The sequence below is a fragment of the Tursiops truncatus genome, chromosome 3 (assembly GCF_011762595.2).
Source record: "Tursiops truncatus isolate mTurTru1 chromosome 3, mTurTru1.mat.Y, whole genome shotgun sequence".
Classification (NCBI taxonomy): domain Eukaryota; kingdom Metazoa; phylum Chordata; class Mammalia; order Artiodactyla; family Delphinidae; genus Tursiops; species Tursiops truncatus.
Window position 1 is genome coordinate 168118944 of NC_047036.1, and position 15005 is coordinate 168133948.

Consider the following 15005-nt stretch of genomic DNA (forward strand, 5'->3'; position numbering starts at 1 on the left):
GGCAAGTGACTTGACCCTTCTGTGCCTGTTTCCTTAGTCATCAAAATTCAGCTAATAGTGCTTTCCTCATCAGATTAGGTGAATTTAAAGTGATTATATCTAAAGAGTTTATTGCAGGGTCTGGAACATAGTAAGTCCTCAGTAAACGTAAGTGGTTATTATTGTGTCTATGATACTGATTATTCAGCAAGACTCAAAAATTCAGGCCCGTGTAAGTTTTTGTTTGTTTGTTTTGGTTTGGTTTTTTCCTTTCCTTTCTTTCTGAAACAGGGAAGGGAGAGGGAAGCTGAGGGGAGAAACACCTTTGTTCAAAGCATGGCCCAGCTGTTGCCTGGGTGTGTGACTCCAGGCAAGTGACTCAGCCTCTCTGAGGCTCAGTTATCTTGGGATTGACAGTGTAGACGCTCAAAAAACAGGAGCCATGAGGACGATAGATCCCATGATCAGGATGATGGAGCTCATGGTGGTGTTGGCAAAGTTCCTGGTGAAGATGGTGGAGCTCAAAATGAGGATGATGGAGCTCATGTTCAGGGTGATGGGACTAAGGGTGGGGATGATAAGGCTTGTGATGGGAACGGTGGAGCCTATTATGGCAGTAATGGGGCCCATGACAAAGGTGGTGCAGCTCATGGTGGGGATGATGGAGCTCATGATGAGAAAATCCCGTTGGCAGTTACTTCACAATAACCCAGCAAGATAGGAATGATTAGTATCCTTTTTTCAAGAGGAAACAGGTTCAGAGCAAATCCCTGCCTGAACTCACACAGCATGGCAGGGGCAAGAACCCTGAGGTCCCACACGGGGTAGAGGGGCTCTTACCCTGAAGAGGTGCAGGAAGCTGGACTCGAAGGTGAGCTCCCCTGAGACGTAGGTTTCTTCTCGGCAGATGGCTGGCTACTGAACCGGAGCTTCTCAGGTGAGTTCCGCCCACGTGTCCCTCCTCCAGCCCCGCCCCACCCCGCCCCCGTGCCCCGCCCCCAGTGAGACCGCCCACAAACCACCACCGCCTTCCCAGGGCTCTCCTTCGCACTGCTGGTGACTGGAGCGGTGGCCGTGGCCGCTTTCGCTCTGGGCGCCTGGATCTGGGGCCGCCGCCGCTGCCGGAACAGAGACGCAGGTAAGGAACCGCGCAGGTAGCCGCTCGGAGGGCGGACGGTTCCCACGAGCACCGCCATCCACTGGCGACCCCGCCCCCGCGTGGCGGAGGCGGGAACTGCAGCTTCTTGACAAGGATGGAACGCAGACCCTTCTGACTGATACCTGCCCCTTTCGGAAGGAGCGAGGGTGAGGCTGGGAGGCAGAGAAGGGGAATAGATGGGGAAGGCTGGCCCCTACACCCATGTTTTTCAGAGGCAGAGACAAAGCCTCCAGAAAGTGGGCTGGAGAGGGCCAGGCTCTCTTCAGTGATTCTCCCCTCTTGGTGTCATACCCCCCTCCTTCCAATGCAGGGAATCCACTCTACATCAATGCCTTATATCAGCCCCGGAGGGCCCCAAGGAAGAGTGAAGCATGGCCTGTGTAGGGGAAGATGCTGGACATCTCCAGCAAGAATCAGAAGGGCCAAAGCTTCTATTCGATCTCTTTCCCCTGGCCCCCCCATCCCCAAGCGGCCTCTGGCTCCCAAATCTTCCTCCAGCCCCAGGCCCAGTCACCCCATCTCTGCAGTTGGAGTCCCTCTTGGCCCAGGCCAAGAGGATTCTTTGAAGTGGGAAGACGAATAAGAACCCCCAGAGACCAACAGAGGACACCCCCCCAGCAGCTACGTAAAGATGTGACTTATTCCAAGAGGATCACGAAGTCCAGCAGTTCATCCTGAGACACGCCCCCTCCTCATTTCTATGAGGCTGGATTTCTCCCTTGCCCAAAGAGCACCCAATAAAGGCTCATGAAGAAACCAAAAAAAAAAAAAAAAAAGAAACCAAAGCCAGAATTTGTGGCAATTTGGGAGTGCTAAAGAGATCTGAGGAGTCAGCAGGGGGGTCTCAGAGGACCACTGTGGTGAGGGGGCTCTTTGACGACTCGCAAGCCTTCCACCTCTTATCCTTGGAGAGACATGTCCAATTAGCAGAGAGAAGTGATGCCCCTGGCTTCAAAACAGTGCCCGGAGCTGGACGCACCCCCTCCCCAGCTGGTATCTCTCCCCCAGGCAGGCTTGGAGTTGGGTGCGGGGGGGGGGGATCGGGGCTTCCTGGCATTTATCAGCCCCCGGGGTCTCCTGCCCGACTGTCACCTTGAAGTGACACCAGCTGGGCCTGGCTCCCCTCCCCCACTTCTGCTGTTTCCATGGGGACAGATGTCCTTTCTGCAGCATCAGCCCTTGCCCGCCCGCCCGCCCCGGATAAGGAGGAGGGGCAGGGTGGGGGCAGGGCTGGCCTGAGAGCCTCGCCCCCTCCGTTTCTCCATCTTTTTCATCTGCTGGTCTCCATCCACTGTCTCCGGAGTTTTATCTGCCTCCATGCCTCTCTCTCCCTGCCTGTCTCCAGCTCTCTGAATTCTGGTCCCTCCCTGTGAGCCATTCAGGCTCCAACCCCAGCTCCATCCCCAAAACAAGGAGCTGGGGATGCTCTTCCCCCTCCAAGGGTCTGCCTCCCCTTTTCCTTCTGAGGAGCTGAGATCCCCACCTCCCAGAAAGGACACTTGAAACACACAATAACTTATTTATTTTCCAGGCCAGAGGAGGGCTTCGAGACACAATTCTAATCCCTAGAACCTAGAAGGAGGCTGAGCAGGGCGGCTCTGATGAAGACCCAGAGCCTGGAGGGGCAGGGGCGGGGTTCTCTCCATCCAGCCTTCTCCAGGACTGGGAAGACCTCCACCGTTTGCAGCCACTGATCTGGGTCCTCACAGCCCAGGGCGGGGGGCTGAGGCTCAGTCAGGGGGTCTGTGAGACCACGGGGTACAGCAGGGCCAGATGCTCAGCGCCCTGCACGGGCAGTGGGCGGGAGCTATAATGGAGCACCAGCTCCGGCACGCTGGGGAAGGGGCCGCTGTGCTGACCCAGCACGAACTGGTTCTCTCGGATCCGAGCAAACTTCAGATGCAGGAAGCCCTGGCTGCTCCTGGAGACAGGAGTCAGAGGGGGTACCCAGCACTCCAGACCCGCCCACACTCTCCAACCCTAAAGCCACCCCCTCATGGCCCCCAGGAGCCCGACGCTGGCATCCCCTAATATTTCTGATTAACAGCCACTTGGCGTCAAGCTCTTGGCTAGTTCCACACTGCGGGGATGCCTTCCGAGCTTGTCCCCTATCAAGACAGGCTGGAGCTCCTACCAGGTGGAGGTCCCTCCCCAGGAACACAGAAGGCACTTTCTCTCCAAACCTCTTGACACCTTGTGCTACCTGTCCTGGGCTCCTCACTAGGGTTACCCTCAGTCTAGGGTCCCTGGTTCCCCATCTCACTCAAGCCCTACATCTACGGTATGGCTTCCTCTCCATCTTCTTGCGTACCTCCAGTGACAGGGTGTTCATTCTCAGTCGGAACCAAGCCAGTGGCCTCTCTGGAAGCCCCACCCCCTGGCCTAGAAGCCCCGCCCACGGGTCCCATAAGCCCCACCCCCTGGCCTGAAAGCTCTGTCCATCAGCCCTGGAAGTCCCGCCCACTGGCTGCTGGAGACACACCCCTCTGCTCCGGAAAGCACGCAGTCCTGAGACCCTCTGTCCCTCCAGGGGGCTGCGGTCTCACCTGAGGGATAGGGAGCAGTCTTGGGGGCTGGTCTCGCTGAGCCGCACGAGGTAGCTGCCTTCCTTGCAGAGCGACAGGAGGTTCTCGGCATCTGCCCGGCTCAGCGGGCCGTGAAACCACCTAGGGGGTGGGGACAGGTCTCCTGAAGGGCAATCCCCCTTTCCAACACGTCCTGGGGCTGGATGCAGGCACAGCTCTTTCAAGGACTTGTGACGTCCAGGCAAACAAGTGAGACAAATTCCCTTGGATTTCTCAAGAGGAGCCTGGTTTTCAGGCAGACAAGGTTCTCCCTGGGAGGGAGCTGAACCCAGGTCAACCTGGAGCTGCTCCTTCCAATTCAGCACATACCCCGACCTTGATTTTTACAGCCTCCCTCAGCTGGGTCTCCAAGTGTCCTCAACCCCTCCCTAATCCCCCAACTCGAATCACTTGCATATCACTTTCATGAGATTCACCACATCCTGTATCCCCAACCCACCTGTACCATTTGTTACATAATATTTTTCTTTAATGTGCTCAAAGAGAAGCTAGCAGTGGGAGCAAAGTGTCAGAGACAGATGAGCACCAAACAGTTGTTTGTATTGAAAGAAAATACCCTGTGCTTGTGTTAATTAGGCAGTTCTGTACGGCCCACCTAAGAGGTTTGGGAATGACTGTGATAAACACACCCTGGTACTCACAGGGCTGGGCTCTGGGGGCTCGGGGAGTTCCCTGAGAAGCTCCTAGACTGGAGAGACACAGAGAACACCCAGACTCTCCCAGCTTGTGAGCTTCACCCCAGCCTAAAGTTGGGACCCCTTCAAAATCCTGCTTCTCCCACTTTCACCACAAGATCTCCTGGGGGTGAGAAAGATGTCTCTTTGCTCTCAGGCTTATAAACCCCACTCAAGGGAAGGGAGGAAATCCCCTTTTATTCTGTGTGAGGCAGACACTGTCTTGGGGGTGTTGAGCCCAAGGTTTGGAGAGGTTAAGTGACTTGCCCAAGGCCACACAGCCAAAAGATAGAGAAGGGATTTGAACCCAGAATCTGACGCCGGAGGGAATGGAGACGCCACCTGATTCTGCTTTGCACCGAGCTGGGTGTCTGGCCCACAGCAGGCGCTGTCACCCAGCGAAGATTAGTTGAGGAAATGAATGAAGTGAATGAGTGAAAGTTCCTCCAGCCCCCTTGGCCCGAGGAATCTGTGGCTGGTGTGGGGCAGGGAGGGATTCAACTCCATCTTCAACTTCCCCACTCACGGCTGTTTTTCCAGAGGCAGGGCCGGGTCCACGCGCTCTGCAGGCTGGGGGCTTCGGGGCGGGAGTCTCCGGAGTTCCTTGGCTGAGCCTGAGGTTCTTTCCCACTCTGGACCGTCAAATTGCACTGGAGAAGATTTAAAGAGAAAATGGTTAAGTCCCGCCTATCTCAAGAGGGTGGGGTGGGGGCAAGCCAGTGGAATTTCAGTAGGAAGGCGGTGCCAGCTTAGGGCAACCTATCAGAATCCAGAAGAGGAGGGGTTGGGCTTAAGGCTGGGGCGGGATTGGTACGCGAGCAACCAATTAGCCTTCAGAAGAAAGGGGTGTGGTCATTCTTGAATCTGGTGGCATGGAAGGGTGGGCAGTTCCCTGAGTGATAAATCAGAGAGCAGGGGGTGTGGCTAGAGGGGTCGGTGGGAAGTTCTGCCTGATTTTGGCCAACTCATAGAGCTAGAAAACCACCCTCAATATACAGACAGGTAGACTGAGGCACTGAGCTCCAAGTTCCCTCACAGTCATACAACTTCTGGGGCAGATTTGGGTACGCACAACTCTTCCTGGTCCAAGTTATTTTTTTCCTATATATATATTTTTTTGGCCGCACCATGCAGCATGTGGGATCTTAGTTCCCCGACCAGGGATCGAACCCGTGCCCCCTGCAATGGAAGAACGAAGTCTTAAACACTGGACCGCTAGGGAAGTCCAAGTTATTTTATTTCTTAAAGCTGACCTTATTATTCCCTCTTTACAGAGACTTATCCAAGCTTACCCAACTCAGTTACGAATCGACTCCAGGAAATGCTACCTTCTTCCACAATGGCTCCTGTGTAATTGAGCACTTTAGAACTCAATTTACAAGTACCCTATTCGATAGGTACTAGAATGATCCCCATTTTACAGGTAAGGGAACTGAGACTCAGGGAGATAAAGGGATTTGCCCAAGTGACACAAACCCAGATCTAGTGTGACATCAAAGCCTATTCCTGCACTATACTGAGCAGAATGCGTAGGTTCCATTGCACTCTGAAAGGGGAATTCCCTGGCAGTCCAGTGGTTAGGACTCTGCACTTTCACTGCCGAGGGCCTGGGTTCAATCCCTGGTTGGGGAACTAAAATCCCGCAAACCACGCGGTGCAGCATAAATAAATAAATAAATGGGGTTTCAGTTTCCAAGGAAGTTACAGATTCTCCTGGGAAGATTATGACTATCAGTCATTCACACTTTAGTGAGAATTAACAAACTACCAAAGTGACAGGTGATGCGGATTTACTCTGTAAGTTGAAACAGGGGATGTGACCAGAGCAGGATATAGAGGGACACAGGCATTCAGAGGTCAGGGTCAGAGAAGCACCTGCAAATGCCTTGGAGATGTGGTCTTTCTTCCACTCCCAGGGCTGGTCATACTCATCTGCTGGCCGTTCATCCTCCTGGGGCAGCCGGCTCTGCCGAGGTTTCCACCCTGAAGGAGGCCCATCTCCCAGATCTTGGTCCTGCTCCTCATAGGGAGTGTCATACAGCTGCACCCTCCTGTATGGCAGTTCTGGGAGGCCAAGGACACTGGTCAGCTCCCACTCCCACCTGGGACCCTGTCACCTTCCCCCAAGCTCTGCCCACTCACCGCTCATGACTCGCTGGGCATCGTAGGGCTCCATGTAGCCGTCATCCGGGGGTGACGGGTGAGGTTGGGCATCAAAAGGGTCCGAGTACTCGGTGTCGACCTCCAACTGGAGACAGAAAGGAAGGGGAGGGAGTCAAGGGTTCAGGGGGACCAAGCCTAGCTCTGAATACCCCTGCTGGGCAATACTACACCTCTTGCCTGCTGTCTCTGTGTCATCTGATACATCCCCTCCAAGCAAGTAGTTTCCTCTTCCACCCGCGAGTGTTTGCAGATAGAGCTTCCCTTACTCTCTTCCTCTGTGCTGTTCTGATTCTCCCCGACACAGATCCCTACCTCCCTCCTTCAATCATTTTAATGATTAGGTGCCAGTACTGTTCTAAAGGCTTCACATATATTTACTTGTAGCACCAACACTCAGTAAGTACCTTATCCCCATTTTACAGATGAGAAAACCAAGGCATAGAGAGGGCAAGTGACTTGCTCAGGGTCACACAGCTGATAAGTAAGAAGCAGCGCTTGATCCTTGGTCGTCTGCTTCCCTGAGTCCCTGCTTCCTCCTACCTTTCTCTGTGCCATTAACCACTACCTGACACAGCCTACCGTAACCCTCTTTGAAGCCTTCTCTGTCTCTCCACTGAGGGTTTGGGGTGGACCCCCTGATCCTCTAGGAAAAGTACCGAAAAAAAAAAAAAAAGCATGGGCATTGGAGGCAGGTTTGGGTTCAAGTTCTAACAAGCTAGAGCCATGTGACCTTGGGCCAGTCGCTTCTCTTCTGTGAGCCTCAGTTTCCACTTCTGTAAAATGGGAGTAATAAGAGAGCAAGGGTGGAGAGTAGTGGTGAGGGTGTTTAAGTGACCGCAGGAAACTGACTCACTCAGATCTGTTTAAGGAAGATCCCTTCAGCTGCTAAGAGGAAGGGAAGCTGTGCGGAGGGATCCAGAAGGGGGGAATCAGGGAGCAGGAGGACGGGGCACAAAGCCAGTCAGAGAGGGAGGAGGACAACCAGCGCTGTGCAGTGAAAAGGGGCAGATATCAAACTCCACGAAGCGGATGGAGGATTGGGGAGTGTCCGGCTGGTGCCCTGGTCTTTCCCTGGGGTAACACATAAAACACGCTCCCCAAAGTCCTGGGGAAACCTAGCCTGGCCGCCCCACCCAGTCTCCTGGGGCCACCCAACCTCTGGGCCTTAGCCACGCACCTCTTCCCGGGGGCTGCCCAGCAAGACCTTGGCTCTGGCCATGTCAACTGCCTCCACCTTGATGAGCCGGTGCTTTGGAGAGTCGTACTTGGTTTCTCCAGGGCCCTTGGAGTCCCCGGGCCCCGCGGAGTCGGTCTCTAGGCGGCCATCTGCATCCTCATAGGGGTCCTCAAAGTCCAGATCCTTCTGTTCCCGGTAGGCCCGCAGGATGTCGCTGTCCGTGTAGTCGGGGGTGGGCGGCTGCGGAGGGGGCCTCCGACCGCCAAAGCTCAGGTAGTCTCGTAGCCACTTGGCCATTTGAGCGAGTGTCACCCCAAACCTGGCCACTGTCAGAAGAGGACCCACATGCCCTCTTCTGGACCCTCTTCCTCGGCAGAGTCCCCAGGGAGGAGCAGGGGGAGAAGGAAGAGAGGAAGGGAGGAGGAGAAAGATCAGGTGTGACCCTTGGCTGGGCTCAGAGGAGGGGGAAAAGGGGGGGGAAAAGGAGGAGACAGAGGAGGGAGGAAGGGGGAGGAGAAGCAAAAGCGCACCTTAGCCCGGCTCTGGAAGGACGGCGGGGGAAGGGGGCGCCCCGTAGGGCCCTGAACGCGGAGCGCGGGGTCGTCCAGCCAGAGCGAGGGGCATCCGCGGAGTTTCCGCGGGCAGCGCGCTCTCCTTGCACGGCTCGGCCACCCGTTGCCTCCGGGAAGCTCCGGGATCCCTTCCTGGGGGCCGGGGGCGGGGAAAGCGCCGCCTGCGGACGCCCCCAAGCCCTGGCTCAGCCCGGACGCCTGGGTTCTCAGCGCAGCGGGCAGGCTCCCCGGGGACTCGGGCGCCGCGCGCAAAGTTGGGCCGCGGGGACGGTGACCCCGGTGCGGCGCATCCTTTGTTGCGCTCCTCGCCGCTCCGGGGGGAGCCCCAATCCCGCGGCCCCCGGCCCGGCCGCCTCGATCCGGCCCCAGTCGCGGGCACAAAGGAAAATAAAATCTCCAATCCCCCTTCACGCTTTCGGAGAGACTTTACCCGCAGCCGCCGGCGCGCGCCCGGGAGGTGGGACTTTGGGGAGGGGGCTCTCAGACGGACGCCCCAGCCCCTACCAGTACCGGGCCGGGTCCCGGGCAGCGACGTCAAGGCTTCCCCGCCCCCTCCCCTCCCCTCCCCCTGCGCTCCCCTCGGAGGTGACTGAGACCTTCAGCTGTTCTGGGGAGGGAGGGGAGCATCTGCCCGGGGAGGGAGGGGGGATGCGGGGCGGGAGTCGCGGGGGCCGAGGTCGCGGCGGCTGGACAGTGACCCGGAGGACCGAGGCTGGCAGGAGCGAGCGAGGAGCACGGGAGGTGGAAACCCACAGGGGCTGACCTTGCTCCGGAGAGCGAGAGGTGTTGAGATGGGGAAGGGGGAGAGGGAGGGGAGGTGGAAATTGGCCGGGAAATGGAGGGCTGGACTTGACCGCGAGCAGGGATGAAATTGACCAGCAGAGGGGGTGAGCGTGACCACTATTGAGGGTTGAAATTGAACCAGGGTCTGGCGGCGAAACTGACCAGGAGATTGGGGTTGTGGAAATTGTTCCAGAGGTCACCGGCTAAAATGAATATTGAGGCAGCCAAAGGAAGGGGGGTTTGCAACGGAAGGGACGGGGTTCTGGCTTCCCCTCCCCCAAGAGGGCTCTTCTCCGTCCCCTCTCCCCCGGGGACTAATTGCAGGATGGGGGAAGGGGTTTGGGGCAGCTGGCCAGGGGAAAGGAGATGGTATCTGTGCCTGGAGTGTGCCTTCGGCATCTGTCCCTTTGTGGTTTCTGGGGGTGGAGGCCGGGAGGGGGACAGAAATGAGAGGTGTCTCGCCTGGCCTGGCTGCCTGTTGGCAGCTGCAGCTGTCAGGGGGCGAGGACACTAACGGATTTGGGGGGAGTAAGATAGGCAAAGGGAGCTGCTGGCCAGTTCCAAAGCAAACACATTTTTTTTCTTTCCCCATAGGGGGCTTGCTCAGTGACCCCTAATAGAAAGAGTAAGAGAGGGGTAGTCAGGAAGGATGGAACCTCAGATTCCCTCCTCCAAGCCCCCTAGGGTGGGTGTGGCTTGGAGGGGAGGCAAGACCAGACGCAAGTCAGAGCTGACACTGTTGTGAGCTCTCCCCCACTCCGCCCCCCGCAAAGAACAGTGGGGCCTGGGCAATGTCTATGCAGGCCACGCTTTGCTTTCCTGATTTGAAAAATGGGGTTTCTAATAGGAAAAACTCAGAGAGCTGGAGGAAGGATCATCAGGAGGATGTGACATTTTTTTCCTGATGGGGAAACTGAGGCACAGAGAGGGGAGACACACCCCACAGCTCATTTCTGCCTGGATGCTGTGATATGGCCTGGCTTGGGATGGCATTCGACCCCCATCAGGTCTCTTCGTGGAATCAGAGGTTCTCCATCTCCCCGCCACTGTTAGCCCCATTTTCCAGATGGGAAAACTGAGGTCCAGAGCCGATGAGGCAAGGCCCCTCACGGCAGCAGGGGTGTCCGTATGTCCTCCCCTCCTCTTTCCTGCTTTGGCTGAGTTGGCCTCCACACGAACCTGTTGAACTTGGTCCTCCCTCCCGAAGAGCACTCACACAGACCCCCACCCCACCCCGTCCTCTCTGATCAGCGACAAGGCAGCATCCCTGGGGACTGCCCAGGGAGCATGGTAAGTAATTGTCCTGTTTTCTGTCAGCCGCAAGGCAATACCCGGCTCGGGGATGAGCTGTTGACAGATCTCATCAAATCCGAGTCCTCTCCCTGTCAGATAAATACGCGATGTCTAAGGTATAAATATTTGAAAGGGGCCTTCTAATTCCGGTCTGTGTCAGGAATAGCAATTAGAGGCCCTGGAGGCAGAATCAAACGGCGTTTGACTTTCCTGCGCTTTTGAGCTGGGTTCTCCTGGGGCTGCCCCCACTCCCACTGCAGGAGCAGGGAGGGGGCTTGAGAAGGGGCGGGAGATGGTGGACGAGGGTTAGAGCCGGGCTGGAGGTCTGGCGGCCCTGCAGTGGTATGACCTTGAATAGCCAGTAACCTCTTGGGTTTTGCCTTTCTGATTGGGGGAGGAGGGAGCAAGAGAGCAAAGCCAGGAGGCAGGCACTGCATGGACAAAGGCAAGGAGGTGAGTGGTCTGGAGGTCCTGGGCTGATGGGACCTCTTTTTCCCCAGCATTCAGGGTCTGAAAGACGGTCTATCAGGGTCTCCTCCATCAAGGTCTCCTCCCGGGTAGCGCTGGGTTTCTGGAATCCCAGCCCACCTGACCTTGAGTAAGTGACCTGGCCTGTTTTCCCGTCTATGAAATGGAACAGCTAACCTTTGTTGAGCGCTTACTGCCTGGCACTGTTTTGGGTGCCTTAAAAAAAATTTTTTTTAAATAAATGTATTTATTTTTTACTTACTTATTTTTGGCTGCATTGTGTCTTCGTTGCTGCACACGGGCTTTCTCTAGTTGCGGCGAGCGGGGGCTACTCTTCGTTGTGGTGCGCGGGCTTCTCATTGCGGTGGCTTCTCTTGTTGTGCAGCACAGGCTCTAGGCGCATGGGCTTCAGTAGTTGCGGCAGTTGGGCTCAGTAGTTGTGGCTCACAGGTTCTAGCGCGCAGGCTCAGTACTTGTGGCGCACGGGCTTAGTTACTCCGCGGCATGTGGGATCTTCCCGGACCAGGGCTCAAACCCGTGTCCCCTGCATTGGCAGGCGGATTCTTAACCACTGCGCCACCAGGGAAGTCCCTGAATAGTATTTTCTTGTATGGCATACAGTAAGTGCTCAACAGATGCTTAGGGTGGATGGGACCTCAGGAAGAAGCCAGAGGGGGTCCCTGGCTGGGGGCTGCGCCTGCTCTCACCTCACGGATCCCCATGTCTGCAGGGGGGATGGGAGCCAAGGCACCAGGACAGGAGGGGACCAAGTGGGGATGACCCATGGTGGGACCTATAACCTCCTGATCTGATGGAGGAGACATGGCCCTGATTTAGGAGCTCCTAATCTGATAGGAGAGACGACCTCTGCTCTCAGAAGCTCCTGGACACAGCCCTGCCTTCAGCTCAGTCTGATGGGAGAGACATAGTCCTGCCCTCAGAAGCCCCCAGTCTGACGGAGATGTGTGCAAGCGTCAATAGGCTCCCAGTCTGAAGGGAGAGGCACGGCTCTGACCTTAGGAGCTTCCAGTCTGATGGAGGAGATGTGTGCAAGCGTCAATAGGCTCCCGGTCTGAAGGGAGAGGCACGGCTCTGAACTTAGGAGCTTCCAGTCTGATGGAGGAGGCATAAGACTGACCTTCGAAGTACCCAGTCTGACACAGGAAATACGTGCTTGCTTTCAAGGGCTCCCAGTCCAACACTGGCCTTCCAGGGCCCCAACCTGATGGGGGAAGCACAGACCATTCCCTGGAAGCTCCCAGTCTATAGGGTGTGGTGATCGAAGGTGTAGCCTTGGAGCCTCACAGTTTCAAAGCCAGGTCCAGCCCCTCACTCACCCACTCTGAGTCCTTGGCCAAGGAGCCTCCTGCCATCTGTAAAATGGGGCGGTGGGTAAGGGAGCATGTGCCCGACGGCATGGGTGGCAGAGCCCTGGCATGGAGGGAGCTTGGGGCAGCGCTTGGCCCTCAGCGAGAGCTTGGGAAGCAGGAGCGGCCCCTTGTCTCCTTTGTGAAGCCCAGGCTCAGGAGGGAGGGGGTTCCGGAATAGGGGAGACCACCCCCCCCAGTCCCTCTGATGTGCTCCAGCAGCCAGGCAGCCCCCAGGGGAGTTGATGTAGGAGATTCCGGATGAGGCCTGACAGCTCCCAAGGACCAGATGACAGACATGGAACTCGTGGGGGACGGGGACTGTCGGCAGCGAGCAGGGAAGGGCAGGCTCCAGAGAGCAAAAAGGGGGTGTGGATCTCGGGGTGGCGGGCTCAGGGCAGGGAGTGAGGGGGCATGCAGGCTGAGGCCCTGGAGGGTCAGCACACAACAACAGACCCCCTGCCCAAAGTGTTGCTGCGCTGTCCCTCTGCCTGCTCGGTCCTGGGAACCCCTGCAAGAAAACTGGGGACCAGGAGACAAACTGTTCCCAAGACACGGGTGGGAGAGCAAAGCGTAAAAGCCTGCGGGGGAAATAAGAATTAAAGAAACAATTCCAGTGTAGTGTGGAGGAAAGGGGAGGGTGACAGACAGTGGGCAGAAGCGTGGGGCTCCCTGGGCTTCAACTTCCTCATCCGTGAATGGGGAGATACCCACTCAGGCTACATACATTAATTGAGCACCTACTAAGTGCCTAGCTGGTCTTAGGTGCTGGGGACACACTCATCAACACACGGACCCTTGCAAAGCTCACTGTGCAGGGGGGTCTGCAGGTAGACCCTCAGGTGGCTCCTATGACCCCAACCTCCTGGTTGTCACACAAGGTGAGCCCCTCCCCTGGAACGTGGGAGGGATCTGTGGCTTGCTTCTAACCGCGGAACACTGCAACAGTGATGGGCCGTCACTTCTAGCAGACTTTCATGAAGCCAGTCCATGCAGGCAAGGAACTGAGTGTGGCCTCTGGCTAAGGGTCCATGAGTAAGTGAATTCTGCCAACAACCACGTGGGTGAGCTTGACGCGGACCCTACCCCAGTTGGGCCTTCCAGTGAGACCCCAGCCGCAGCCAACATCTCAACTGCAGCTGTAACAGACCCTGAAGCCGAGAACCCAGTGAAACCACATCCAGATTCCTGTTGTTTTAAGCTGCTAGATTTGGGGATCACTTGTTACACAGCACTAGGTAACTAATACAGAGAGCCACAAGCAGTACGCACACCTCCTAAGGTACTCCCATCAGAACTACCCTACCCTGCTTTAATTGCAACATTAGCACCACCTCTAGTATCATTCGTTTACATCTTATTTTGATATATGAGTAAATATTTTGGCTTTGCAGGTCACAGAATTGCTGTTTTAATCACTCACCTCTGCCACTGGAGAGCAAAGGCAGCCGTGGGTGATATGCACACAAATGGGTGTGTAGGTGTGCCAATAAAACTTTATCTACAGAAACAGGCCACAGGCCACCTTTGGCCTGTGGATCAGAGTTTGGTAACCCATGTTTTAGAACGGAGTCAGGTTAACAATAATGTTAAGTAAATAATAGCAACGGATGGTGCACGTACATGGCAAAAATTGTGGTGGATTAAGAGCAATGGCAGTTCAGGAAACCGTCTGAAAGAATGAATTGAAATGAACCAGAGAGGCCCCAGCCCCCCAATTTCTTTCCACAACTACTTAAGCTGGGTGACTTCTTTACTTTTTATTTTTTATTTTTACGCTGTGCCGAGCAGCTTTCGGGATCTTAGTCCCCCCACCAGGGATTGAACACAGGCCCTCAGCAGTGAAAGCGCCGAGTCCTAACCACTGGACCGCTGGGGAATTCCCTGGATGACATTTTAACCCAGAGTCTCTGAATGGCCCATGTCCAGGGCACTGTCTGCAGGATGCTAGGTTGGGGGAAAAGCAGGCAGTGGTGTGCTGGTACGGGCTTCACAACTGGCTCTGGCGTGGGGAACTGGTTTGCAGCATCTGCTGATTTCCATGGTGTAAACACTCCGTGGTGGCCAATTTTAAGCCATAAATATGATGCTGCTGGTTGCAAAACTGGGAAGAGATGCACGAGGCATCAGTTCTCACTAGCTGCCAGTGTGGGCTGGCTTCAGTCCCCACCGTCAGGGCTTTTTTTTTTTTTTGGTCACGCCGAGAGGCACGTGGGATCTTAGTTTCCCGACCAAGGATCAATCCCACGCCCCTTGCGGTGGAAGCGTGGAGTCTTAACCACCGGACCGCCAGGGGAGTCCCTGTCAGGGCTTTGTAATCAGACCCACCCAGGTCCTGTCTTCGCAGCCATGGAGCTGTAATATAAGACCCCCAAGCCCTCATCAGAAGCCCTGGTTGGACCCTGGTTCACCTCGTTGTGCTGTCCTAAGCAAGGAAATCACCGCAGGAAAGCGAATCCCCAAAGTGGGGTCGTTTCATCCCCTAAACTCTGACAGTGAAAAACACAAAGCCTCATTATCAAATGCCAGATGACAGTCTGTGTGTGTGTGTCTGTGTGTGAGAGGAGGGCTAACGTCTGTGACCCCGGGAGGGGTGCGAGACCAGAGATGGGGGCTGATGAAGTTGTGAAGCAGTCTGGCGGGGGCACAGACCTTCAACTAGAAAATACTGCAGCAGGAGATCACACAAGCTGGAATCTGGCAATCTTGAAAGAACATGAGCTTTGGAATCAGACTTGCTGGTTACATGACCGTATCAGCTTTCCACTGCTGCTTCACAAATTAT

General features: G+C 55.9%; 2 protein-coding genes and 1 long non-coding RNA gene across 5 annotated transcripts in view; 1 reads left to right on the forward strand and 2 right to left on the reverse strand.

Moving 5' to 3' along the window:
• The window catches only part of LOC117311803 (uncharacterized), a 4471-nt gene extending 3591 nt beyond the window's left edge, over positions 1–880 (reverse strand). The window contains exon 1 of the long non-coding RNA XR_004526076.2: positions 820–880. This is a non-coding gene — a long non-coding RNA (uncharacterized lncRNA). The remainder of the gene's footprint in view (positions 1–819) is intronic.
• Positions 1–2144, forward strand: part of TMIGD2 (transmembrane and immunoglobulin domain containing 2) — an 11502-nt gene extending 9358 nt beyond the window's left edge. Inside the window, exons 6-8 of one of the 3 annotated variants that reach the window (XM_033854653.2) lie at positions 887–916; positions 1016–1117; positions 1449–2144. In XM_033854653.2, coding sequence (XP_033710544.1) covers positions 887–916; positions 1016–1117; positions 1449–1522 — 206 coding nt within the window. In that variant the 3' untranslated portion in view covers positions 1523–2144. The remainder of the gene's footprint in view (positions 1–886; positions 917–1015; positions 1118–1448) is intronic. The other 2 variants (XM_073803419.1, XM_073803420.1) reach the window with 2 other exon arrangements.
• Positions 2145–2646: 502 nt separating this feature from the next.
• On the reverse strand, positions 2647–14887 carry SHD (Src homology 2 domain containing transforming protein D). Its single transcript, XM_033854655.2, has 6 exons — positions 7738–14887; positions 6540–6645; positions 6273–6461; positions 4924–5047; positions 3685–3804; positions 2647–3059 (listed from the first exon to the last, which is right to left on the reverse strand). The coding sequence occupies exons 1-6, from the start codon at positions 8032–8034 to the stop codon at positions 2873–2875; spliced, it is 1023 nt and encodes a 340-aa protein (XP_033710546.1). The 5' UTR covers positions 8035–14887; the 3' UTR covers positions 2647–2872.
• Positions 14888–15005: the final 118 nt, after the last annotated feature.